This window comes from Suricata suricatta, chromosome 9 (assembly GCF_006229205.1).
Source record: "Suricata suricatta isolate VVHF042 chromosome 9, meerkat_22Aug2017_6uvM2_HiC, whole genome shotgun sequence".
NCBI lineage: Eukaryota > Metazoa > Chordata > Mammalia > Carnivora > Herpestidae > Suricata > Suricata suricatta.
Genome location: NC_043708.1, coordinates 69708274 through 69733163, shown reverse-complemented (window position 1 = coordinate 69733163; position 24890 = coordinate 69708274). Strand labels below are relative to the sequence as shown.

The 24890-nt window shown below is 55.6% G+C and overlaps 4 protein-coding genes across 8 annotated transcripts in view; 1 reads left to right on the top strand and 3 right to left on the bottom strand.

Annotated features, from left to right (window-relative positions):
• ZFHX2 (zinc finger homeobox 2) overlaps positions 1-406 on the bottom strand; it is a 28475-nt gene extending 28069 nt beyond the window's left edge. The window contains exon 1 of the mRNA XM_029952812.1: positions 111-406. The gene's annotated coding sequence lies outside the window, so the exon portion shown is untranslated. The remainder of the gene's footprint in view (positions 1-110) is intronic.
• Positions 407-2522: 2116 nt separating this feature from the next.
• Positions 2523-6827, top strand: THTPA (thiamine triphosphatase). 4 transcript variants are annotated; one of them, XM_029950648.1, is made up of 3 exons: positions 2523-2789; positions 3262-3813; positions 4856-6827. In XM_029950648.1, the coding sequence occupies exons 2-3, from the start codon at positions 3267-3269 to the stop codon at positions 4984-4986; spliced, it is 678 nt and encodes a 225-aa protein (XP_029806508.1). In that variant the 5' UTR covers positions 2523-2789; positions 3262-3266; the 3' UTR covers positions 4987-6827. The 4 variants fall into 4 exon arrangements, with proteins under 4 accessions (XP_029806508.1, XP_029806506.1, XP_029806509.1 ...); XM_029950646.1 differs by having other exon boundaries at positions 3262-3864; XM_029950649.1 differs by lacking the exon at positions 4856-6827 and adding an exon at positions 4468-4813 and having other exon boundaries at positions 3262-3864.
• Positions 5696-15745, bottom strand: AP1G2 (adaptor related protein complex 1 subunit gamma 2). Of its 2 annotated transcripts, XM_029950644.1 has the most exons (22): positions 13889-15745; positions 13371-13575; positions 12821-12945; positions 12540-12681; positions 12321-12417; positions 12080-12156; positions 11866-11961; positions 11378-11458; positions 10991-11089; positions 10762-10817; positions 10482-10595; positions 10156-10296; positions 10017-10071; positions 9806-9928; positions 9040-9129; positions 8825-8952; positions 8466-8570; positions 8001-8121; positions 7782-7917; positions 6407-6570; positions 6098-6196; positions 5696-6001 (listed from the first exon to the last, which is right to left on the bottom strand). In XM_029950644.1, coding segments are annotated over exons 1-22 (2358 nt in total). In that variant the 5' UTR covers positions 13891-15745; the 3' UTR covers positions 5696-5899. The 2 variants fall into 2 exon arrangements, with proteins under 2 accessions (XP_029806504.1, XP_029806505.1); XM_029950645.1 differs by lacking the exons at positions 12080-12156; positions 12540-12681; positions 12821-12945; positions 13371-13575; positions 13889-15745 and having other exon boundaries at positions 12321-12413.
• Positions 15746-15795: 50 nt separating this feature from the next.
• JPH4 (junctophilin 4) lies at positions 15796-24219 on the bottom strand. The gene is made up of 6 exons (XM_029952679.1): positions 23520-24219; positions 22448-22997; positions 20900-21671; positions 17751-17869; positions 16904-17436; positions 15796-16006 (listed from the first exon to the last, which is right to left on the bottom strand). The coding sequence occupies exons 2-6, from the start codon at positions 22824-22826 to the stop codon at positions 15923-15925; spliced, it is 1887 nt and encodes a 628-aa protein (XP_029808539.1). The 5' UTR covers positions 22827-22997; positions 23520-24219; the 3' UTR covers positions 15796-15922.
• Positions 24220-24890: the final 671 nt, after the last annotated feature.

Sequence of the window (24890 nt, the reverse complement as noted above, 5' to 3'; positions counted from 1 at the left end):
CCTCCTCTCCCCTCCGTCTCCCGCTTCCAAAGAGCAAGGAAAGGAAGAAGAGAGAGAGAGGGAGAGGAGAAAAAAAACAACCCAGCAGCATCGGAAATCGATGCACTTACACCTCAGCTGGAAGCAGGGACGGGAGTCGAACCGCGGCCGCCGAGCAGCGCGAGGCGGGGAGGGGAGGGGGCGGCTCTTGGAAGGGACTTCTCCGATGTGTTGATTCCTTTTTTTTTTTCCCCTCCTCCTCCCTCCCTCCAGCGCTCACTCCGGGGCGTCGGGGACGGAGATGGAAAAAAATAAATAAATAAATTCACGGCGGTGAGGGAAGTGAAGGAAAATAATCAATGCTATTTGGCTGCGGCTGAAGTGTTTTCCCGGCTTCGTGAGGGGGTTTCCATTGATTCACCCTGGGCACTCGCTCGCTCCCTGCCTCCTCCTCCTCCTCCTCCTCCTCCTCCTCCTCGCCCTCCTCCTCCTCCTCCTCCTCCTCCTCCTCCTCCTCCTCCTCCTCCTTGCCCTCCTCCTCCTCGCCCTCACTCCTCCGCCTCATTCACTGGCTGGAGCCGAGGCGTCCCACACAATGGAATAATCAATACCCAGGCGCCCGGGGCGGCCCCACTGAGCAGGTGCAGCGGCCCGCCCGCCGCAGTGAATGCCGGTAGTTGTAGTCCATCCGTCCCAGCTCCCACCCAGCGGCCCACAAGCGCTGCGTGCCTGCGCTGGACCTGAGGTCCCAGGGCTGGCCAGCGAGCGGGCGGGGCCCCCTTCCAAGATAGCGGCGCAGCGTCCAAGCCGGTGCTTGCAAAGGAGGCAGGAATCTTTAAACTCTTTACCGTGTTTTTCTCTTCTTTATCCTGCCTACAGAAACCATACATGTGTTTTTGTTGTTGTTTTGTTTAAAATCAGCTCTAGAGCAAGCCCGGGCTTCTACCAGCCTCCCAGAGCTACCCCAGGCCTATCTTTTTTCCCCCCACTCCCTTCTTCCTGCCCTATTAGTCATCCCTCCTTTCCAGCTGGCTATTAGAAACTTCTCTTCCACAGCAGTAACTCTGAACTCTCTGAGAGCTTGTCTCCACTGAGTGTTGGAAGGGGGAAAGGGAGGTTCTGGCTCCTGGTCCTCATCTTCAGTTTATAAGCTCTTTTATAATGTAATAAAAATAACTGCTAAGATTTATTGTGTGCACAAAGTCTCCAAGACCTTTTATGTATATTAACTTACTTAATCCTCACAACTAGTCCCATTTTACAGCTGAGGAAACCAGGGCACAATCAGGTTAATTAGGTGGCCCAAGGTCACATGGCCAATAAGTGCCAGCACCAGGATTCAAACCTCAATAGTCTGACTCTAGAGCTCACAACAGCTGCTATATCCTACTCCTCTTAAAAATAAAAAAATAAATAAGAAAAAGAAAAGGAAGGAAGGAAAGAAAAGAGAGAAGGGAAAAGAAAAAGAACCCTGGAATTCGCAGGAAAAGAGGAAGTAGAAAGAAACTAACATTCTTAATCTCTAGGTTGTGACACTTTCTCATTGAATCCTCACACATAACTGTGGCAGTTCACATTTTACCATGGAGAAATGAGCCGTTTAGAGAGGTGGAGTAGCTTGCCCAAGACCAAACACCTGGTAATCCAAGCTGGAAGTCACCTCAGGCCTGTCTGATCCCTAAGTCTGGCCTTTCAGTTAAACTGTTGCCTCTGCCCGACTGGACTGGACCTTGTAACTCAGAGAAAAGGACCTTATAATTAAGGGGAAGAAGTCTTTTCCCCAGGGAAGAAAACTGCAAGGCAAAGGATGGATGAAAAATAGGCTAGTGATTGGAGCTAGGGGCTGGAGGCCCTCCCCCCCTGACTGTTGGTGCCTGTTATGGGGTGGAAGAGGGATGCGTCCAAGACATCCCAAGCTCAAAATGCCACTCAGTAACAAATTCCTCAGTCTGGCTGGCACCCAAGGCCATTTCCAACATATTCTTCAACTGGATTTCTGGCCTCATCTCTTTACACACTGGCCAGGTGCTCTCCAGCTTCTTGGTCTTTGCTCATGCTGTTCCTGTCTCCGTCTATGTCTCTAAGTGTTGAAACCCCAGTGTCTTCAGTTCTTATCCAAATTAGTAGTTCCTCCTCTGACAGAAAGTTTTCCACCTTTACCCTCAACTTTCATGCTAGGATGTATTATTCCCTCTACACCTCCAGAGTAGTTAAACTGGCCTGAGTTATCCCTTTTTTCAACCTATTGCCACTGCCGTGTACTTGTGGGCCGCCATAATAGTCAATAAAATATCTTTTGGGACAGCATCTGAGTGAGTTGCTTGGATTTCAGGTCCATCTGCCTAGGGAGTGAGGGGGCTGGAGACGGGACTGGGGCTCAGCTTCTTACATCCGACCATCCACACCGCCCCTGCTCAACTTTAGATAGTGTCTCTGGAACACTAATCACAGCTTTCCTGTCACCATAGCGACGGGTGAGGCGAGGAAGCAAAATCTCCCTTTGGAACGACATCTCCCATCATGCACCTGGACACCCCCCCCCCCCCGCCCCTACACCCAGGGTGCGGCACTCAGACTGAGGCCTGAGACCCGGGCCGACCCGCGGGAGCCGGGAGGGGTCGGACACGAGGAGCAGGACGCAGGGGGACCTCTGCGCTCCCGGCCCACCGCCGAGGGTCGCGGCACCCCTATCACGTACCTAGCCTCTCAGGCCCCGGCCCGTCCTCAGCACTGCCACATCACGCCTAATATGGCCGCTCGCGCTGGGACCGGCCCGGTGCACTGAGAGCCGTAACGAGGTCCGAAGCCAGGTACTGTTCCCGGCATTCCTCGCTGGCGTGGTGTGGGCTCTCCTCTCCCGTCTCCAGGTCCCCGGGGAGGGAGGCCCTCGGGCTTTGAGGTGAGGCCCGGGGCTCCCGGTGCTGTGGCGAAGGGCGGGGTCGTTCCGGGAAGTGAGCCACTGGCCACCCGGGGTGGCAAGGTATAGAGGGCATGTACTGAAAGGAGGACACCCACCACAGTTCTCTAGGGAGCCCTTTGAATTGAGGCCATTATGAACGGTGTAAGGGATTACCTGGAGATCTGTCACTGTTGTCAGGCCTTAAAACATAAGAGACAGAGGGGGCCATCCATCACTAAGCAGGGAGAAAGGGCTGTAGCCCCAAAAGAGAGCCCTCCGAAGTTCTTCCTGGGGGCGGGGGGGGGGGGACGGTTACTGAATTTTTTACCCTGCAAGGCTGAGCACCCTTGGGAGCTCAGCAAATGTTTGTTGATTGATTGCAGGTATCATGGACCAGGCCTTGATTGAGGTGGAACGGAAGTTCATTCCTGGGCCTGGCACTGAGGAGCAGCTGCAGGAGTTGGGGGGCATCCTAGAGCACCAGGTCACCTTCCGGGACAGCTACTATGACACCCCTGAGCTGAGCCTCATGCGGGCTGACTACTGGCTGCGGCAGCGTGAGGGTAGTGGATGGGAACTCAAATGTCCTGGAACAGCAGGTGTCTCAAAACCTCACCAGGAGTATGTGGAACTCACAGCTGAGCCTGGAATTGTGGCCCAGCTCTGTGAGGTGCTGGGGGCTGAGGCCCTGGGGGCAGGAGGTGTGGCAGCTGTGCTGGGCCCACTGGGGCTGCGGGAAGTAGCTAGTTTTGTGACTAAGCGTAGTGCCTGGAAGCTGGTGCTCCCTGGAGCGGATGAAGAGGAGCGTCCACTCAGGGTGGACCTGGACACAGCGGACTTTGGCTACACTGTGGGTGAGATAGAGGCCCTGGTGCACCAGAAGGCTGAAGTCCCAGCTGCCCTAGAGAAGATTCGCAGCCTCAGCAGCATGCTTGGTGAGGGAGACAGGCAATTCTGTGCATTCCTCAGCTTCATTATCCATCCGGGTATACCCACTGAACAGGTCTGGGGGGAGGGTCTCGGGGTTATTTCTGCAGTGGGGGTTGTCTGAGCAGTTTTTTGGAGGACACAGTTTGCTTTTACAGTAGCTGCTGGAGTCAAATCCTTCCAGGTCTCTAACCTCTCAATCCTTGCCTCGTTTAGTTTGCACACCTCCAGCCACTCAAGTTTGCATCAGTTCTCTGCTTTAATCCATCCACCCATCCTTCTTTCCCCCAAATCCTGTCCTCTTATTTGTACAACTACCTGGAGCCCTCATTTAATTTGTCCTCTCAACTTTGAGTAAAAAGGCAAGACCACTATGTTTATGTGATAAGCAGCAGGACAAGTGTCAGTGGATTTTTTTTGTAGACAGTTCACCCACAGAATATGGGCCTGTGCATCCCACGAAGGCTTAAAGCTGTGGAATGCTGTTCTCGCTTTTTCAACAAACATACACCGAGCTCTCTGCTATATGCCCAGCAGGCTGCCGGGCACTAACAGTAAGATACTGACTTATCATGGCTCCATACCATTTTAGAGGCTAGAATTCTGTGTGAGTCTCACTCCACGGCTATAGCTTCTTCTTTTCTTTCTTCTACATCCCTTAGGTTTTCTGTATCTCTGCATGTGTTTCATTACCCAGTGAGCTCCGGCCTGCCTAGAGGGGCTTTAATCTTGATTGAGGGACAGAAGAAATAACTGAAATGAGTGGATACTGAGGTACCCTCTGTCTTCACGGCACCTGAGTGCCGCCTCACCTCCTTACTGGAGGAGAGGTTCCCAGCCCCACTCCTACCTGAAGTGGTCCTCGTAGGCCCCATTTCCACTGGCCAGTCTGGGCGTGGGCTGGTGGGTTAACAGAAGCTGGTTGGGCGGCATTCAGAATCCCAGTGCTGCCTTGGAAACAGCTCTCAGGTCTGGCTATGTGGACGCGGAGCAGAGTCAAAGCATTTACAGCTCTGTCTGGTTCTCTCCTGCTTCCCCTTTTGCCTGTAGGTGTACCGGTACAGGAGACCCCACCTGCCAAGCTGATGGTGTACCTACAGCGCTTCCGGCCGCAGGACTACCAGTGCCTGCTACGAGGACACAGCCCCGGAGAGAAGCCCCAGGGGGACGAAAGATCCTGACGGCAACATGGGCTACGGTGTCACTTCCTCAACAGGGAGAACTCTGAATCTAACAGGGTTCCTTCCTGGGCTCACTGGGCCTCTTCCTCTGGCCTCCTTCCCTGACTCCTCTCTCTCCAGCTCCGCCTGTTCTTTCACCTTACCCTCAGCGATCCTTCCTCGAGCCCTCCCTGGCTGCCTCCTCTCCCTCATCCGTCAGATGCAATCTGTGGGCCGCCCCTCTCCCCTGGCCGCTAAGCAGCCTCCATTGATTTCCGCTCGTGTTTATAGGATTTCCACTTAGCTGTGATCAGTAGTTAAGCACAGGAAAATCCCTTGCCACCCCCCCTCCCTTGGTCGATGCCATTGATTCTGCCAGCGGCTCCTAAACCGCCTTACAGCTGAGTTAGAGATGAGGGGAGGCAGCAGGGATTTCCCTGCCTTGGGGTATGGGAAATAGCAGCAGGTTAGGAAGTAGGTGGGAATCTGTTAGAAATCTAGAAGTTCTGGTATTACTTTTTGCTCCTGTGCCCTACTCTGGCCCAGATGGTAAAGTGCCTCCTATAGAGGTTTAGGGGCAAATTTACTCCCCAACCTGGAAGGGGTAGAAAGAAAAGTCCTCATTTGTTAAAACAGGTTCCTAAGGCTCAGGGGAAGATACAGAACTTTACTTTCTGGATAAGGAAACTCTTCCCTTGCTATGATTCATAAACGCTTTCTAGCTCAAATATACCCAAATATGGCTTCTGCCCCTCAGGCTTTATTGGGCTCTCATTATTGGGAAAGGCAGGCCCCCCCACTCCCCAGTTTTTGAAGAGGCAAGCACAGGCGCAGGGCACCACCTGCTGGTAGACATCAGGTACCGGCTCCGAGTGGCTGGGACCTTGGGGGGTTTGGGACACAGGAGGATTTCAGACCGTGAGTGGAGGCTGAGTCACTGCCATGTCTCCACAGGCAAGTTGTTCACCTCAAAGATCTCCTGCACTGACCGGCCAAAATGGTTGTAGGTGAGGCGCAGCTTTAGCCTCAAGGGGGCCTAGGAGTACGAGAGTGGAGACCAGGGTCAGCACCTGCGATGTCTCCTGTCCCTGGCTTCACCAGGAAGCGGGTGGGTGGGTGCTCTTGAACTCACTTTGTTAGGATTGAGGATTCTGAGGAGCTGGGTCACTGGAAGGCCACCCTGAGCTGGAACTGTGTTCCCACTGGGGGCCTGTAGCTGCAGCTGGAAACTCTGAACACAGGAGATTGGGCAGAGCACAGTAACGCAGCTAGCCGGGCTCAGCAACCCCTACCCACCCAAGAGTCTCAAACCTGCTTCCCATAACTTCCCAAGTGCTTGTCCCTGCATGTCATTCCCTTCTCGTTCTTCCTCCCACCCACCTCCTCTCTGTAGCCCTTTCTCAAGTGCCCAGGCCACCTCGAATCCTGGTCTTTCACAAACCTTGGGCACAGCGGCCTGGCAGATGAAGTGGGTGACATCAGCCCCGGAGGTGTTGGTAGCAGTGACCGTGATTAAGAGCAAAGCAGGAGTTCCAGGGGGTCGAACAAAAGACAGACTCAGCTGTAGTCCTTCACGCTCAAACGCTCTGAGATCTGGGATGGAAGCTGGAACATGGAGACAGAAGCAGCTCAGCGTATGGGCGAAGATAACAAGCTCATTCATTCACAACGGAAATGAAGTGAGAGCCCACTGGGTGCGGGGCAGTGCTTGAAGTGCTAGTGACAAAGTGGACAAGAAGATAAAACCACCTTCCCCTGCTCTGTCTCTCAAAAAAAAAATTAAAAAAAACATTAAACAAGAAGATGAAACTCATAGTCCAGTGGGCAGAGAGAAACAATAAACGAGAAAACAACCAAGATAATCACAGACTAAGTGGTACTATGAAGAAAATAAACTACGTCAGAATAATTGGGGGAAACGAACTTAAATAGCAGTGGCAGGGCAGGGAGGCATCCAACATTTTAGTTGAGGCCTGAAAAATGAGAATGAGCCAGTCATTTGGTGTGCTGGGCAAAAACATTCATGTAAAAGGAACACAAATTCCAAGGGCTTTAGGTGACAGGGTCCGAGATGCTGATGGGCCAGTGGAACGGGTAGTGGGGAAGGTGGATGAGATGCACTGGGAGGAAGCCGGGCCCCACAAGTACAGGTAAAAAGTCTGGAAGAAAGGGAAGGCACTGAGGGGTCTCCAGGAGGGAACTGGCACAAGCTAATGAACACTTTTACCTATCAAGATGGGGATGTGAGAGGGAGGTGATCTTGGCAAAGAAGCAGCAGCAGCAGCAGCAGCAGCAGCAGATTTCTACCTCTCCTTTTAAGAGACCTCCCATCTCCTCCCACTTTCTTTTTTTAAAAGTTTATTATGTATTTATTTTGGGAGCGAGCATGCATGCGTGTGCATGAGGGGCAGAGCGGGAGGGAGAGGGAGAGGGAGAGAGAGAGAAAGAGAATCCCAAGCAGGCTCCGTGCTATCAGAGTCTGATATAGGGCTCCATCCATGAACTGTGAGATCATGACCTGAGCCAAAATCAGGAGTTGGATGCTTGGGGCACCTGGGTGGCTCAATCAGTTAAGCAACCGACTCTTGATTTTAGCTCAGGTCATGATTTTGCGGTTCATGGGATGCAGACCCGCATGAGCCTGCAAACCGCATGCATTTGGTTCTGTGCTGACAGTGCAGAGTCTGCTTGGGGATTCTGTCTCTGTCTCACTCAAAATAAATAAACACATTAAAAGAAGAAAAAAGAGTAGGACGCTTAACTGACTAAGCCATCCAGGTGCCCCCTGCCCCCCTCTCCCCTTTGCTAAGGCTTACGTGGGGGTGGAGGTGCACAGGGAAGGTCGAGGAGATGTACTAAAGTGCCTCTGGGGGAGGGATCCAGAGAGGGCGAGGGCTGGGCATCCTCAGTAGTGCCATCCAGGAGATCTAACAGATCCAAGAGCTTGGAGGCCTAGGGGAAAAAGCAGAAGGAGCAGGGCTGGGTGTGGAAGCCTGATCAAGTCCTTATCACCCTGCGGCTTCTGGCCTCCTCACCTGGGACTCTGTGGATACAAGGGCTGTTTCCGAACACTGGGTTTCTTTGCTTTCCTCTGCTTCCCCATCAACCTGAGGCCCCCCTCGCTCCACAAGAGGCATCTTTTCCAGGATGGCGGCCCTGAGAGGATGGAATACAGGTGTGTCCCTCTGGGTGGACCCTGGGCTTTTCATAAGAAGCATGGGGGAGGACGGGTGAGACCATGCAGAACCCTGGGCACATGGTGGGTCAGAGTGCCTTTCTGATTTCCTAGGATGGCACACTGTGGCCGGTTTTCAGATGAGCAAGGAGGGTTGGAAGCCAACTTAGCTTCACTGAACTCCAGGCGGGAGGCTCTGACTGTGTTTGAGGAAGGAGGCAGGTGAGAATGAGACCCTCATGCCTAGAAAGGGGCACTGGGGAGAGGACAGGTGGGGAGAGGGTAGGGGTATGGGTCCTACACCGCGGCGCAGCGCCAATCGCACCTCATGTGGTCATACTTCCGGAAGAGTGTGTTGTACTCCACAGCCCGCTGCTGCAGCTCCACGTCCAAGCAGCTCCCGAAGATGGACACCACCTGGCGGATGCGGCTGGGCCACATGGTGGTGTGTGAGCAGGAATGGCAACCTGCCCCGCCCTTCAACTCCAGGGTACGCAGGGAAGGGAGAGGCCCCCCAGAGCAGGGGGGTGCCCACCATACTTGGCTCAAAAGGAAGAACCTAAGGACTGGGGGAACTGGGGTGTGTGTATAGAGAGACACTAAGAAACTGGAGGGCACAGTGAAGGGACATCTGTCTCTAGAGACACCAAGAAGGTCTCTAGAGGGGCTGGGACCCTTTCTTACTCGCTGCCTCCACGGAGCCGCGTGCTGAGCTTCATGAGGGCTGTCAGTGCATATCCTCGGGTGGCTGGCAGGGACATATGGGACTGCAGCACCTTTTCTAGCAGTGCCAACACCTCCTCTTCCTCCACCTTCAGCAGGGACACAGGTAGTAGCACTGGGGCATCTTGCCTCTCCTGCTGAGTCCCTCCTTGGTGTCCTCCCAATGGAGGTCTTACCTGAAGGGGCTCTGTTTCCTCACAGCTCCCCTCCAGTAGGAGGTCCCCATATTCTCCAATGCACCAGGCTGCCACTTGCACCAGTGGTTGCTGCATGGGATAAGAAACATGCTAGGCCAGGTTCTGGGTCCCCTCCTCAGCTTCCAAGACCTGTGACCTGCAGCACAGAGGTGGTGGGGGTTTGGAGGGGTGGGAAAAGGGAAAGGTCTGGCCCTGGAACAGTTAGTAAGAGTTTGTTCCCCACTGGCTGTCCGGGCTCTTGGACATCTTCTGCCCTCTGGTGGCCATGCACCAGAACTACATGGCTTCATCAAAAGGGGGCTCAGCAAGAGGGAAGCAAGAGGGTCCCTCCCTTGAGGAAAGGGTACATGGTTTCTGTCCACTCTACTTAAATAATATGGAGAAGTGAGTACAGGTAGTAGCTAGCTTCTGTTAATCCACTCAGAATTCAAGGTAATAAAACCTGATACATGCAGAAAGAACTCCACCTCATTTGATCCTCTAGACTGCTCTGGGAGGTAGACAGGGTGGAGAGCTGAGTAGGAGACTTACGTAAGTCACCTGTAGTTACATGGCCAGTAGATATACCAGAGCCAGTTCAAAAGTCTAAGTGTTCTAACTAAAAACAGGGCCCTGTCCTCGAGTGTCTCCACTAAGTAGGTAGCTGTAACCTCCAGGGAGAAACAGGACTCAGGTGTAGGGAGTGGGTGGCCCAGGAAGGGCTAGAGGGTTGGGCGGCCCCGGGTCTGTGTGGTGGTAACAGTACTTGGGAGATGTCCTCTGCCAGGGCACTGTAGAGGCAGCGCACAGAGTAGGCGTGTAGCTCCTGGGCCCCCGCAATCAGCTGGGTCAGGTTGGCCACTGCATCATCACGTACGTAGGTGCCTGCCTGGAGGAGGTGAATGTGACCAAGTCAGGGTGGTGAGCCCTTCCCACTCCCTCCCAGCTCTCCTAGTCCAGGTGAGTCCCTGCCTCACCGTTGTCAGCACTCGCAGGATGGTGTCTATGTGCCACCGCTTGGTTGGGGCAAACCTAGGGGACATATGGCTCTTCAGCCCTGGTGCTGACCCTCCCCACATTCTACCATCTTTGCCTCCTGGGCACCTGTCACCTCACCTCTCTGCTGCCAGCAGGATGCCTGAGGCACAGTCGGCCCGTAGATCAGGGGGGCAAGATTCCAAAAAGCTCTGCAGCTCTTGTGTCATGGCTCGAACATTGGAGCTATTCACCAGAGCCAGACTCAGTTCCAGGGCCCGCCTGGCAGGAGAAAGAGGTCTGTCTATATGGGGTAGCCAGGTCACCCGAGACATGCCTCAGGCCCTCCCTTCTCCAGGCACCTGTCTCCTTAATCCCCCTACTTCAGCTGCTCTTATTCAATCCAGCTCTTGGCTACCAGGTGCGGGGCCTTCTGCCCTGTCTTCTTGCCGCTCTGTCCTACTCACCGGCTGAGGGAGGCATCAGGGTCCCGCAGACATTCGACCACAGTGGGCCGGTGCCGCTGCACAGCGCTGTGATCAGACTGCACCATACGCAGCAATGACGTCAGGGCTACGTACCTGGCCAGAGTGGGAGAGGTCCTATCACACCATGGCCATCAGGCCCCTCCCTGCCCCATCCTGCCCTGAGTATTGGAAGGAGAGGTAGGTGAATCAGGAGACCCTGGAAGAAGCAGGGGCAAGGGCCAGGGGCTCAGTGGCCCAGTCAGACACCTGGGACTATTACCTAATGTTCTTATCATTGTTGAGCAGAAAGCGGCCAAGGATGTTGACAGCTAGAACCTGGGGGAGGCAAAGGTTGAGGACAGTCAGAGAAGGAGCAACCTTCTTGTTAAGGAGTGAGGACTGCGTGGCACAGGATGATGGGTGGGGAGGAGAAACCAGTGAATAAGACCTGTCTGCCTGGCTGGGGCTGGTGGGTGGGGCCGCAGTGGGAGAGGCATATGGGAGGGTACCCGAAGGCCAGGCACAGAGCGGATGTCCATGATGGTCAGCACTGTCTCAAACAGGACCGCGTTGCCCGCATTTCGGCTGGTATCTGTGTTAGTGGCCACCTGAGTGGATGGGAGAGAAGATCCAACTAGAAGGGACCCTGTCCTCTCCTCGAGTCTCTGGAAGGTATCCACCAGGGATGTCCTCCCTCCATCATTTGACAAAGTTCCCTGAGCCCCCACTGTGTGCCAGTGGCTGCCACACTGAGACAGACTGTGTCCCTGTCCTCATGGAGATCAGAGGGAAATGGAGATGTGATTATACAGCCACCACAGAGTGGGTGGTCACGTGAGGGATCCTGGGGTCTCAGGGCAACACACCTAACCAGTGCCCACTCTCCAGCCTCCCACCTGGGCCAGCAAGTCATTCATGGTCTCACTGCTCTCTTCATGGTTCCGGCCCAGAATCCGAAGAAGACGAAGTATCTGGACCTGAGGTTGGGTTAAAGGTTGAAAGGTGGAGGGGTTCAGAGGGTAAGAAGTCAGGCTGAGGAAAAAATTCAACATTGGAGAAAGTACCATGAAGGGTCAAGGGTCTGGCTGGTTTCCTAGAGCTTCTCTGCCCTCCACCCCCTCACCAGCAAAGGTCCCTTGGGTCCTGGGAGATCAGACGTGTATGAGGCTAGGGGATTTGGAGACAGGTTTTTATGTTGTCTTTGTTACCAAACTAGATTTTCTGACCTTTAGGTATCCCCCTTCCCACACTGAGCAATCCTGTGTCTGCCATGCTCCTGCCTAAGACACTGACTGACCCAGAGGTTCTCCGGGAGGTGAGAACAGCCATGGGCTTACTGCTAAGCCCTCTGTTCCAGGGACACAGCAGGAAAGGATCAGCCCACCTGCAGGAAGGGGTCGCTGACTCCAGATATACTGTGTTCTGTGGAATATCCTGTTGTCACCAGAGTCCGGAGGATCTGCACCAGCTGGGGCACCACCTGGAGGGAGGGCACAGCCTTACTGGGCATTCTTCCTAATCCTCTCAACCTTCAGCCTCATTCCAATCCCAATGCCCCTCTTTTCCTGGCCCAGGGCCTGCCCCTTTCACCAGCCCACCTTTCGAAAGTGCTTGAGGGCTGCAGGGCTTCGTTCACAGAGCTCCGTGATCAGCGTGACGGTGCCCAACAGGATGCCTGGTGTGGGGGTGGGGAACGAATGGTGGGCCAGGGGCAGAGTCTACTGTGTGTGTGTTTGTGTGCACATGCCACCCGTCTCCTATGAGCTGGTGTTCCCGTCCCATTTTTCACTTGTTGGTAGCCAGAGGTAAGGCAGGGGACAGCGAGCCCCGTGGCCTTACCGTGGTGGCGCTCATGAAGCAGTTGGGCACAGGGTGGGAGGAAGATGTTGGAGAGCTCAGGGACCTTCCGGATCATGTGCACTGCAGTCAGAATAGCCTGCAGAGATCAGGGGGCTCAGAAGAGGGCAGGGATCTGCGAGGATGGACCTCCCCCTCCCTAACACATGGTCAACAGGACAGTTTCTGGTGGGGCAAGTGCCTGCGGTCCTGCTGGCTCACCTTCTTGCGCACATAGGAGCTGGGCAGCAGGAGCAGTTTCTCCACCTCAGTGGCCAGGTCCCGGCACATCTCAGCAGAGCCCATAGTGCTCAGAGTACACAGGGCCAGGCCCTGCACTGCCTGAATCCCCTGGCTCAGGTCACTACAGAATTGGGATGGTGGTCAGACAAGCTCGGAGAAATCCATCCTGCCCAGTACCTACATTAGGCTGCCCCCTGGGATTTCCCAGTTCCCCACTCTCCCATCCCCCTGATTTCAAGTGGTTTCCAGAACCCTCTCACTTCTTGATGCTGTTGGTAATGAGCAGGTGGGCATCCTGCCTTTCGTCCAGGAGAAGCATGGCCCCCAGGTAGCCCACCCTCTTGTCTGTGAATCTGGAGGAGGCAATCAGTTTCAGGCACTCCATCTATAGGGAATGAGGCAGAACAGGAAGGGGCAGGGGTGAAACCGGAGGCACTAACATTCCTTTCCTATCTTCTTTACCACCAAATTAACTTAGGGCAGCACCATTTCCCATCACCCTTTCTTCAACAAGAGGAAAGGCTTAGGAAATTCAGAGTTGGTGGGTAGTTTCAAGGAACCAGGAGTAAAGGAGGACGGGAGAAGGAAGTGACTGAATGGGGCTGGCCAGAGAATGAAGAGTTCAATCCATCTTATGACCCATAGGGGTTGTAATGGGGAAGGAGGTCAGCAGTGCATGCTGTGAGGGAGGGCTCAGAATCTATGCCGAATTTAAAAAAAAATCAGGACACAACTAGGTAAGGGGATCCCAGACCCTGCTCCATTAGTCTTCCTTATCCAACTCAGAAGGGCGCTGGGTCTGCCCAATACCTGTCCAAAGTGGGCGGGGTAGCCCAACATGTGGACGTAGAGCAGTTTGGCCAGCTGGCGGTGTCTGTCTAGAGGGTCCCCATCGCGGAAGGAGGCGCGGATGTGGGCGCACTCCTTTTGGATCACCTCCCGCTCCTGGGCCTGGGTCTTGGCCCCACGTATCTCCTCGATTAGATCTTGAAGCTTCAGTGAAGGCACCACCATCCTGAAGGGGCAGAGCCCAGAAATGGAGAGGGCTTTAAACATCTCAGGCCGAGAGCCTGGCCTTCTAGCCCTGTGTCAAGATCCTGAGAAACTGGGTCCCCGAAGCGACCCTAAAACCGAGCCCATATTTACCTTTCCCCACGTGGGTCTCCACATCCGCCCCCTCCTCACTGCGGGAAGAGATTTCCCACCACGCATGCGTGCCGGCCCCACCCCGAGCCCGTTCGTACCGAGCATGCGCCAAAACCCCGCCTTTTTCCCGCTCCCCTCCCCCTCCGGCCCCACCTGGTTTCCCATCCCCAGCCCGGCCAGACATTGCCTTTCAAGGCCCAGCGCTACCTCTTTCGCGGGATTCCTCCCCAGGGTCACACCTCAGGCGGCCTCAGCTACACACCAGGACGCCAGCCCTAACGACTGCCTCACCTGGCCTGTCTCAACTCCGCTCCTCTCCCCCCAGCACTTCCTGGTACAGGGCCCGACGGGGGTTGGTCCTTCGACCGGTCCTTCCCTCTTCCCGCCCTTATCACGGGACCCCGCCTCTGCCGGGCCGCCCCACTCAGCTGTCTAGAAGAGTCTGTCTGACCTTAGGCCTTAGGCCTTGGAGTTAGGGGGAAGGAGCCCTTCTGGCAGCAAGACTGCATGGATGGCATGCCTGGGGTTCCCCAAGAGGTGTCTTTTGTACATTTTCACCACCCAGAGAGCCTCTGAGAGCTTGGACTTGAAGCCATCGCACCCCAAAGGAGATGACAATCCCCCCCCTTTTTTGAACTTTTTTATTAATATATTTTTTTGTTAAATTTCTTTGTATTTTTTTTCCTGCAAGACTTGGTGTTGGCGGCACTGTTGTAGTTTAACTTCAATCCCAAATACCATGAAATAGAAATCAGAAGTAAAGGTTTAGAAGGGAGGGAGGGAGGCAGGCCAAGGAGTAAACAGAGTTTGACTAGAAAAAAAGAAGAGGGTATGTGTGGTGGGCATTCCCAGGCAAGGCCATTCCTTGAGGGAGGGGGTTGGCAGGCAGCTTGCGTCTGCCTCATGCAGGGGAGGGAGGAAAGATCCCCTGGGGACCCTACAGAGGGGTCCCCCTCTTCCTAGGGCTTCCCACCCCCAGGGGAAAGCTATTAACAGGGATCAGCCACAATCTCAAACAGGGCTCTCCACCCACCTCTCACCCTGGTTTGACTTCCACCTCTGCCCTGCCTGGAAAGTGTGAGAGATTGGCTTCCTTTGATCCCTCTTTCTGTTGTTTTCCCATTTCACAAGCTCCTGATGTGATGGGGGAAGGGATATAACCCACTTAGAGACTACTAAACCTGTCACAGCTTCTGCTGCTCTGTGAGTTCCTCTTATCTAGGCTGGTTGTGTTCCCCAAAATGCCTCCCCGCAACCTGCAAGCCACAACTGCCAGAGTTGGGGAGTGGGGTCCTAGCTCAAGTGCCTCTAACCCTCTGCATTAGAAATGTCCTCTTCAGGCCCCTTAGAAACCTAATCAAAGGCCACAAGTGAGTCCAGACCAACCAAATAAATTTTAGGGGGGAGGGAGAAGAGGGTGGGAGAGGTCAGTGGGTAGACGTGACTGCGTTAGACATTTTCTTTCCTTTACACATTGTTCTTGACAAGGCATGCCACCCTAGGGGGTTGGACGAGAGGCTGGCTGTTGAGGAAAGGAAGAGGGAGAGCCTAGGGAGTCATTCTACTTTTCATCTCCCATATCTCCTTCAGGGAAGAATGGAGTTAGGCAAGAACCTAGCTCAGTGCTTGGAGGTGAGATCAGATCCTCCAGGGTCAAAGATGGAGGCCACACCTCCTCCAGCTCTTCCACTAGGCCTCAGAGGGACACCAGGCCCCTTGGGTCAGGGAGCTGCAGCAGCCCAGCCAGTGCCTTGCCCAGTATACAGTCATCCCTTCTCCAGTTTTCTTCTTCCTTCCCACTCAGCTTCCAGGAGACCCCTCAGGACACCAAACCCCCACTCTCATTGAAGTTCAGGTCTAAAGAAAAGGTGGGGAGGACATGGGGCAATGGTCTGACTTAGATTTGTGTGTCTCAGAGAAGAGAGCAACTCTGAGCGAGAAAAGCCCTTCATATGTAAACAATCTAGAGAGAGAGAGGTGGGGCAGGGTGGGGAAGACAGTGAGGAAGACAGAGAACTAGAATAAATGAGAAATCTGAAAGGAGAGCTGGAAAGAAAAAGCAAAAGACAAAAAACAAAGGGGGACAGAAAAGAAAGAGAAGAGAGAAGAGAAAGAAAAATAGGAGAAAAAACAACCAGGAGGAGGAAAAGAGAAAAAGGCAGGTCAAAGAAGTGAAGAGGCAGCAACCGAAGCCAGAACTAGGCTGGGCAGGAGCCTCAGGTGAGGAGCTGGGAGAACAGGAACGCCAGGCTGAGGTCCAGGAGGGCCACGGCTCCCACCACCAGGGGGTTGGCAGCTCCCTAGAGAGATGAGGGGAAATGCAGTCTCAGTCCCTAAAGACCATGTCCAGCGACAGGTCCCAACTTCCTGCCCTGGCAAGGGGCAAAGCTGAAGGGTTCCCAGGCACCTCTCCTCAGAGGTTGGAGCAGGGGCATCTCCAACCTTTGTTTTGGATTGCAGAAACACCTCTTCTCCCAGGCCGGGCCCCGCCTTCTCTCCCGCTCCCTCAAGTCAGGAACAGCCCTTCCTCCCTCCTCCCTCCACTCCCCTCCCACTAGCATGTCACGTGGTTAGTAGCAGAGGCTGGCAGCAGCAGCCGGTACTGCAGTAAAGCAGAGAGGGATGAAGGGGTGAGGTGTGGTTGCTAGGAAACAGGAGAGGCTTGGAGTCCAATCAGAGTAGAGGGTTCTGGGGAAACTCCACCCCTCCCAGTTTTCTGCCTCCTTTCCCATTTCCCTTCTTCCCTGGAGAGGGAGGGAGAGTTAGGGTAGGGAGGGAACAAGCTTTTCCTTTTTTATTTCTGGGCACCAAAGAGAGAAATTGTGGAGGTGGGGGTGGGGGTGGAGTAGGAAACCAGGAGCTGGAAATGATATGGAAGGAGAACAGGGAAAGATGTTTTGGGCTCTACCATTACTTAGTGGTAGCCTTGGGCAAATTACTTTAAGTGCTCTGGGCCTCAGTTCCCCCATCTGTCAAATGAGCGAGCTTGAGATGAAGGTCTCTAAGGTTGTTTGCAGCTCACAAGTTCCCTTTTTTTTTTTTTTTTAAGGTGGGATATGGTCGAAGACTGGGCAGGCAGAGAGGAAGCTGAGTCCAAATCAGAGCCCCTGAAGGGATCAGAGAGATGTCTGGAAAGGACGAGAGGCAAGGCTTTGAAGAGAAAAGGGGCCACAAAGTGGGGACGGAGGGCGTCTCACCGGCTGGGCGGGCCTCTCCGTTGCAGCAGGCTCCTCAAACTCTTCCATCAGGCACCCGGCTTCAGGACCCCTCGAGAACGGGCCCCTCAGGACTGGCGTGGCCATGGGCTCAGGCTCAGAGCCCCCTGGGGTTCTCAGCTGGGGCAAGGGCTCTTCGTCTTCCCCTTCCTCCTCTCGAAGACTTCCGGAGCTGTCACTGCAGCCTCCGAGGAGTGGGGAACCGTCTCTGGGCCCTGGCCCCTGCATCCCAGCCTCATCCTCGGCCTCATAGCCAGCTAGTTCCTCTGCCTGCTCACCTGGGCCCCCCCACTCCTCAGGCCAAGCTTTGGGGCTGGAGAAGGGACCCCTGTCCCCTCCAGGAGGCAGTGGGCTCCGGCAGGCAGGGGGTCGCCAGGGCTGGCGGGAGGAGGCAGGACTGCTGGGCAGTTCAGGGGAGCCCTCTGAGGGGGTCAGTCCATTCTCGTATACCCCAGGGCTGTCCTCATCCAAGGGCTCTGTGTCGGAACCTTCTGAGTCTTGCCTGGGTCTGCGGCCTGTGGCAGGGATAGCTAAGAATCAGAGGGGCCTAACTGGCCTTGGGCAGCAAAAGCTATAGCTTTATCCCTCTGTCTGGTCACCTCCCAGGACTTTGGTATCCCCAGGCTTACAGCCTCTCACAGCCAGATCCCAAGCCTCTAGTCCTTATGATCAGATTTCATAAATTCCCCAAACAATGGAATCTGGCCCCCCTTTTCATCCCCTTGGTCCCTCATACCTTGGCTTTTTCCATGCCCAGTCCCCTGAAGGGACTTCCTTCCCTTTCCCCAGACCTGAGCCCCTCCAGCTCCCCAGGCTGCCCACACCTCACCTGGGGCCTCTAACATGGGTTGCAGGTCCTGGGCTATCAGTTTGGCCATTCGAGCTGCCTCCACAGCCTTCTCAGCGACGCTGCTGGCTGCCACTGCCTTTAGAAGGGCATCTGCCGCCCTATGGGGTTCCAGGGGCAGGGACTTAGCAGACCTGCTCAGATGCTCCAGGCCCCTGGCCCATATCCCTGCTACATCATGTCCTCTGGATTTGAGCTCACCTCTGGAGTCCTCACTCTTGCTCACACACTGTCAGCTCCTCCCTTCCCTGGCCTGGCAGGGTAGCTGGCTTCTGGTTTCCTCTCCTAGATCTGGGCAGAGCCTGCTCTCATCACACTTTCCTGCTCCTCTCATACCTGCCACCACTGTGTCCTGTAGTAACACCTCCCTTCTTCCAGCAACAGGGGCCAGGCCCACCCTGGCTGTCCTCAAATCTGTTATCCCAGCCCCATCCTGCTCCCTTCCCAGGGACAGAGGAGACAGACCTCATGCTCTTAGCACATTTCTCAGTAGATGCACCTGAGTGTTACTACCCAGCAGCTTCCCCCTCCCTGCCCCTTGTTCTGGGCCACCTGCTCCCTGTGCTAGGAGTCTTTGCCTCCTGTCCCCTTACTGCTGCTAACCCTGCCTCTTCCCTGCAGATTTCCTGACATGAGAATTTCACAGGCTGCTTTTCTTCAGCCTCTTCTGTTATTACACTCTTCTCGCCCCTTGGTCACTGCCTCTGCCTCCCTGTACCATCACATCCTTCCTGAGTTCTGGAACTGGGGTAAGTGTGGGTGCCCCCCTTTCTGCTATTCCTACTTCCTCTCCCAGCTACCATGCATGCTTTCACACCATTGTGCTTATACCTTCTAAGTAAGCTCTTAGTTTCCTTCCCTTTCACATGTCCCTCCCATTGTGCCCTGCTCTGTGGGTACAGGCCACTGTGAAGCGTTATCAGTCCTTTCCCCAGGGTTGTTTCCCAGTTCTCCCTCTGATGTCAGATGCTTCCTCAATTTACCTTCCCTTTCACCCTCTGCTGTTAATCACAGATACCTTGTGATCATTAAATTTGTTCTGTAATCCTGACTGAAGGTGGGGCACAAAGGAACAGAGATAAAGGTAATCAGATATACTTGGGCTTAAATGGATCAAGACCCCTCTGGCCCCAGGCTTGTTTCCTCTGGCTTAGGAAGGCCGACTGGGTATGGGGGTAGGGAGAAGGGGGGTGGTGTTCCTTGTAGTCTTAAGCCTACAAGCCCCTCTTTTTGTACCTCAGGAGATATGATCAGCCTCGTCCCCTCAAACCTGCTGGGTTAAGGACTTTTAGAGCCTGTTTGGAGGGACCTCAGATAACCATGTTCTTCAGTCTTTGGGCTGTTAGACTCTATATGCCTAGTCCTCTTCTGAAAGTAAGCTGGTCTCAGGGGTTAGGGCAGAGGATGATGATCACAGTCTTGGACTGCCTGGAATTCTATCGGCGGTCAAAAAATATGCAACACTGACAAGAGCCTGTGTTTCTGAGTTTGGAGGGTGTCGATGAGCAAGTCCTAGGCAGCAAATCCAGTCATCAGGCTACCTGGCAGAGGCACCTGCTGCTGAGGCTCTGCTGTTTCCATGGCAGCTAGCAACCAATCAGGTTTGCCAGGCCTGTTGCTGGGGAGACCAACCAGCCTTCTCCCACTGACTGATCTCTCATGTACTGAGATCAGTGTTTCCTGCCCATGCCTGTTCCTCATCTAGGCTAGAGTGCTCCCTGGTGCCCTGCCCGCCCCTTTCCCTGGCTTAAGGCCCTGGACTCTAACCACCCAGACACTGAGCTGTATCTACAGATAGACATCTCTGCCCACAGCATCTACTTTGGATATGACACATTCTTACACGTACCTTGGTCACCCATTATACAAACTAACTGAAGCATATTTGGACATATCTTGGCCTTTGATCCTCTGAAACAGCCTCAAATTTAAACAAAATCCTTCACCTGCACCCTCCCCTTTAAAGAAAATCCAGCATATGAAAATGTACATGTAGGAGTTATATATATGAGGGGGCTGTGAATTGTGTTACAAATGGGTTTTTGCCTTTCTTTAGATTTGTGCTTTCTAATGCAGCACTTAAAATGTGGCTAGTCTGATTTGAAATTATGTGCTGTACATATAAAATATATACTAGATTTCAAAGGCTTAATAAAAAGAAAAGTAATGTAAAATCCCTCATTAATACTTTTACATCAATTATATGTTGAAATGATAAAAATTTGGATCTACTGATTTAAATATGAATGTGCTATTAGGGGGGACACTTGGGTAGCTCACTTGGCCGAGTGTGTAACTCTTGATCTCAGGGTCGCTTGGGTTCAATCCCCATGTTGGGCCTAGAACTTACTTAAAACAAAAAAGTATTATTTAAATTCATTTACCTGTTTCTTTTTATCTTTTCACATGGCTGTTGGAAGATTTAAAATTACATATTTGGCTTACATTATTTTCCTACTGCACAGTGCTGGTTTAGATAATAAGGTTTCTGATGCATGGAAATGTAATCTAAATTATAGAAAGAAAATTTCATTTATAGGCAAGCCCCCTCCCCTCAAACCTTTATCAGTTAGGTAGAGGAAGGCAAAGCTGACAGGAAGTATCTTTTCATGTGGATAGATCAGCTATTCAAACTAGATCTCCCCACGGCCCAAGGCTGGAATTCTGTCAGGCTGGAATTCTGTCAGTCGGTGGGCAGGCTCCGAGGCGGCTAGGAATGCACATTCCCCGTCTCCCTGCCCAAGGCTGGTGCCCCCAGCTGCTAGAGGAAGACTAGGGACATGTCTGACTTCTAAGAGGTTTCTGAGCCTGCATAAGCCAGCGCTCATTGCTACTCCCACACACAACAATGACACACATCCCCACAAAAGACACTAAGACACACTTATAGTCTAACACGGCTTCCCTCAAATACCCAGCCACCCACAGTTACACCCACATCCACCTGTAGCCTCAGATACAAACACTCCCAGTACCCAGGGCTACAACCGCTTGGCCCTAGGCCTGTTCTTCCCCACCAGGCTCTAGGCCTTTGGTCATGGTCCTCCTTTAGGCACTTCCCCCTCCCCCCAACCGTCCCCAGGGTACCTTCTCCACTTAGCCCAGCTTTGGCCTCTGCAGCGGATGCCCACCTGGCAGCGGCGATCTCCTGGCGCTGGCGGGCAGCGCTCACGGCTCGACGGGCGCCTTCGACAGCCCTGTCCACCTTCTCCTTGACTTTGCCCCGCCGCAGGGCCAGAGGCAGGAGGCTGCGCACGCGCCCCCCGTGCACCAGCCGGTTGCGCTTGTACTTGCCCTCCTCGCGGGAGCCGTCCGGACGGGTGGTTCGTCCGTAGCCGTGCCGCCGGTTGCCCAGCCACTCGCCCTCGTAGCGCAGCCCGTTGGAGCGCTGGCTCACACCGTAGCCGCTGCGTCGGTCAGCGCGCCATTCGCCCGCATACACCTCAGTGGCAGAGCCCTCGATGAGGGCGGGCGGAGCCGGGGCCGGTGGCCCGCTGGCCTCAGAGCCCGGGGGTCCTGTGCTGCCCACCTCACTGCTCACCTCGCTGCGCAGGGAGCCCCGCTTGCTGCCCAAGGAGCTGCGGCGCCCGCCCGCCCGGAGCCCGCTGAGCAGCAGCGAGCGGCGAAAGAAGCCGCCGGCCGCGGGGGTGCGCTTTCGGGTGGACGCTCCTTCGGCGTCCCCCGGCCCGGCCAGCACGAAGCCGCCCCGGGAGCCTGAGGCCGGGCTGCCTCCCTCGTCGCCCGGCAGGGGCAGGGGCGGGGGCGGTGTCGGGGGGTCGCTGTGGCCGGAGTCCAGGGAGGTGCGGCGGGGCGAGCGCAGCAGCGCCGCCTGATGGTAGGGCACACTCTGGCGCACCCCGTAGCCGTGGCGCTTCCCGGCCTGCCACTGGCCCTGGTAGGTGCCTGCGGGCGGGGTAGGACGGGGAGAAAGGGTCAGGACCCGCTGCTTCCTGCACCCTAGGCCCCAAGCGCCCCGGAAGGCCTAAGTGTCGGGAGGGAGAGGTGGGGGCAGTTAGCATGGAGGTCGGGGAAGAGCACTAGGAGCTGGGGGACAGGCCAGATTGGGTCAGAGGTGTGGAAGAGCACAGTGAAGACCGACAGGTAGCAGGAGATCTGTGGATTTGGGGCATGCAGGTAGACAGGGGAAAGGGGGAGGGACGGACAGGCTGGGGGTGTGTGAAGGACAGATAGTCCAGAGGGTGTGACGGACAGGCTGACGGGGTGTTTAAGATAGTCATGTGACAGGCAGACAGGACTATGAGGAGCAAGCCGACTGGGGAAATGTGAGGGGACAGGGAGAGCAAAGGTGTTATGGGCAGGCAGGTGGAGAAGGGAGGTGTGGGACAAGCAAGAGGGGTGGGAGGGACAAGCAGATGGAGGGTGTGAGAGTCTGGTAGATGGGGGGCTGCGGGGGACAGGCAGACAGGGAAGAGTTGAGGGCAGGCGGACTGCAGACTGGGGAGAGGGAGAAGCAGGCAGGGGCCAGACAAATGAGGGAGACAGGTGCGATGGAAGGAGAGGGCAACAAGATGGGCGCACGGGGCGCATATGAATGGGGAAGGCATACAAGGAGGACAGCGGAGCACGGGTGCAGATGGTAGGGAAGGCGTAAGCAGGACAGGCCGAAGGGGAGGCGCACGCGGACGAGCAGACAGACAGTAGTGGGCCGGGCCCCGCACCTCCGTCGGAGTAGGTCTCGGTGCCGTAGCCGTCCTGGAAGCCGTCCTTCCAGAGCCCGGCGTAGCGCAGGCCCGACACGCTCTCCCACACGCCGCTGCGCCCCTTCAGCCCGCCCAGCCACTCGCCGCGGTACGTCCAGCGGCTCTTGCGCTCCACGCCCAGCCCTTCGCGCTTGCCCTGCTGCCAGTGGCCCTGGTAGCTGTGTCCTCCGGGCCCCGTGAAGACGCCCAGTGACTCGAAGCCGTGCGCCCAGCAGCCGCTGTACTCGCCCTGGGCGCCGGGCCCCGTGCACACGCCGTAGCCATGTGCCCGCCCCGCCTCCCAGCCCCCCACGTAGCAGCCCCCGTCGTCAAAGTCGAACTTGCCCCCGGGGGACATGCATGTAGTTGGCGCGGCCTCAGCCCCCCGGCGGCTCAGCGCATCCTGGGGCTGGAGAGCCGGCTGGGGGCCTGCGAGCCGGGCGAGGCCTGGGGGCGGGGGCAGTTAGACCGGGGCCGGGCGGGGGGGCCCCAGCGCGGGCTGGCAGGGCCGGACCCTCATCCTGAGTGGCTGCGGAGAAAGAGGGGGGAAGTGGCGAGCGAGGCCCCTCCTCTTTGCCCGCCGCTCCCTGGCCCAGTGGCTCTGGGGCATCAGCACCGCCCCCCAACCCCCAACCCTTCGGCATCTTCCAGCAGCTCTTAAGCTTTGGAGGCATGGGGGCTCCCCTACCCCTCGCTCCTTGTAGAGAGCCCCTCCCAGGACTTGGGGCCCCAACCCCAAGCGGGAGTCCCGCTTCTCCAGCCTAGAACCCCAAAGTGTCGAGTGTTGATGGCAGCTGCTGGGGCGGGGGTCTCGAGAGGGGGCTGGGCAGAGTCGTAGGCCACCCGCTCCTCTGGCTGCTGTCAGGACCCTTCGGCCCCGGTTCTTTGGCCTCCCAGGCAAGGGGTGGGGGTTGAAAATGTAGGGGGGAGATCGGAGCAAGGTGGGCAGTGGGTTTGGTGGGGGAAAGGATGGGGATGGAGGAGGCTCTGCAGGGAAAAGGCGAGGGTGGGGATGGGCAGACAGGCGGAAGGGAGGGGGCAGGTTACTCACCATGTGGGCTGGGGCTCAGGCTGCCTCCCAGGCACAGCATCCATGGCAGGATACCTCCACTCCCACCTCGTCCCGGCAAGTCAAAGCCCCCTCCCCTTCCGGAGAGACTGCTCCTACCCAGAGAGCGAAGGTGGGGGAGCCGCAAGAGAGAATCCCCTCTCTCCCCAGCTGGAGGAGCAGGCGGTGGGGGTGGGGGGCGAGGTAGTGGCAGGGGGGGAATGAGAATAGTGGAGGGGGAAAATTTGCCTTGGATGGAGATAGGGAAGAGGAGCTGGGAACTGGATGGGAAGGGAGAGGGGGCTATCAAAAGGAGGTGTTTTTATTATTTTTTTCCTTCTTATGGTTGGGAAAGGAAAAAAAAAATCAAAATTCTGATTCTATCCCAGCACAAATCAATGTTTGCTCCATCCCAGCATCACGGGGGAGGCTGGGCCAGGCAGATTTAAAGGGGCAGTGAGAAGAGAGAAGAGGAGAGGGTGGGGAGAGGAGGAGAGGAAGAAGACACAGTGGCGATGTTAGCAGTGTGTGTGTGGGGGTACCCAGGCAGGAAAGGATGGGTGCCGGCTAAACCTGAGGTGAGCATAGAGGCAAGTAGGAGAATGAGAGGCACAGAGACCCCCAGGGTGGAAAGAAACCCAAGGCTGCTTGCGGGTATTGGGGTGAGACCGAGGGTGGTGGGGAGAGAAGGGAGGGGAGCAGAGCGAGAGGGAGGAGACTGAGCTGAAGATGGGGAGGCTGGGGGAGGCTGAAGGCAGGCGGGGGAGGAGAGATACAGGCGAGGCCGGGAGAGGGCGAGAGGAATACAAAGAAAGAGGTGCTGGGGTGAGAGCTAAGGAGGGGGAGATGCTGTGGGGGGAGGGAGGAAGGGGGGAGACCCATTCTGGGGCTGCTGAGGGTTGGCAAGGAGGGAAGAAGCAGGGGAGGAGGAGGAGGGAGAAAGAAATAGATAGGTGAGAGTGAATAAGGGTTGTAAGGGAGAGAGAAAGCTCTGCACAGGGAAGGGCTGGCATGGGCATAGAAATCCAGGCAGCAAGAGCTCAAGCAGAGGCAGGAGGGCCGGAAGTGGTGTTTGTGGGGTTCTAGGGAGAAGGATGAACCTGCCAGCTGCTTGGGCTGAAGCCAGGAAGCCTTTGGGCTTGGATGCCTGCGTCCACCAAGCCCACTGTCCTCCCTAAGTAACTGCTGCAGGGGGACCAGAAGCCTCCCCTACTTGCACTTTCTGAGGAAGCTTGAAATGGGGCCCTGCAGGAAGCCTGGCCTCACCAGTGCTTTTCCAGATCTCACCATCTTCCACCCCCACCAGCTATTTCTCTTTGGATTGTCTCTCCGAAGGGGGAAGGGTGGCATAAGGGGTATATCATTTTTGAATGG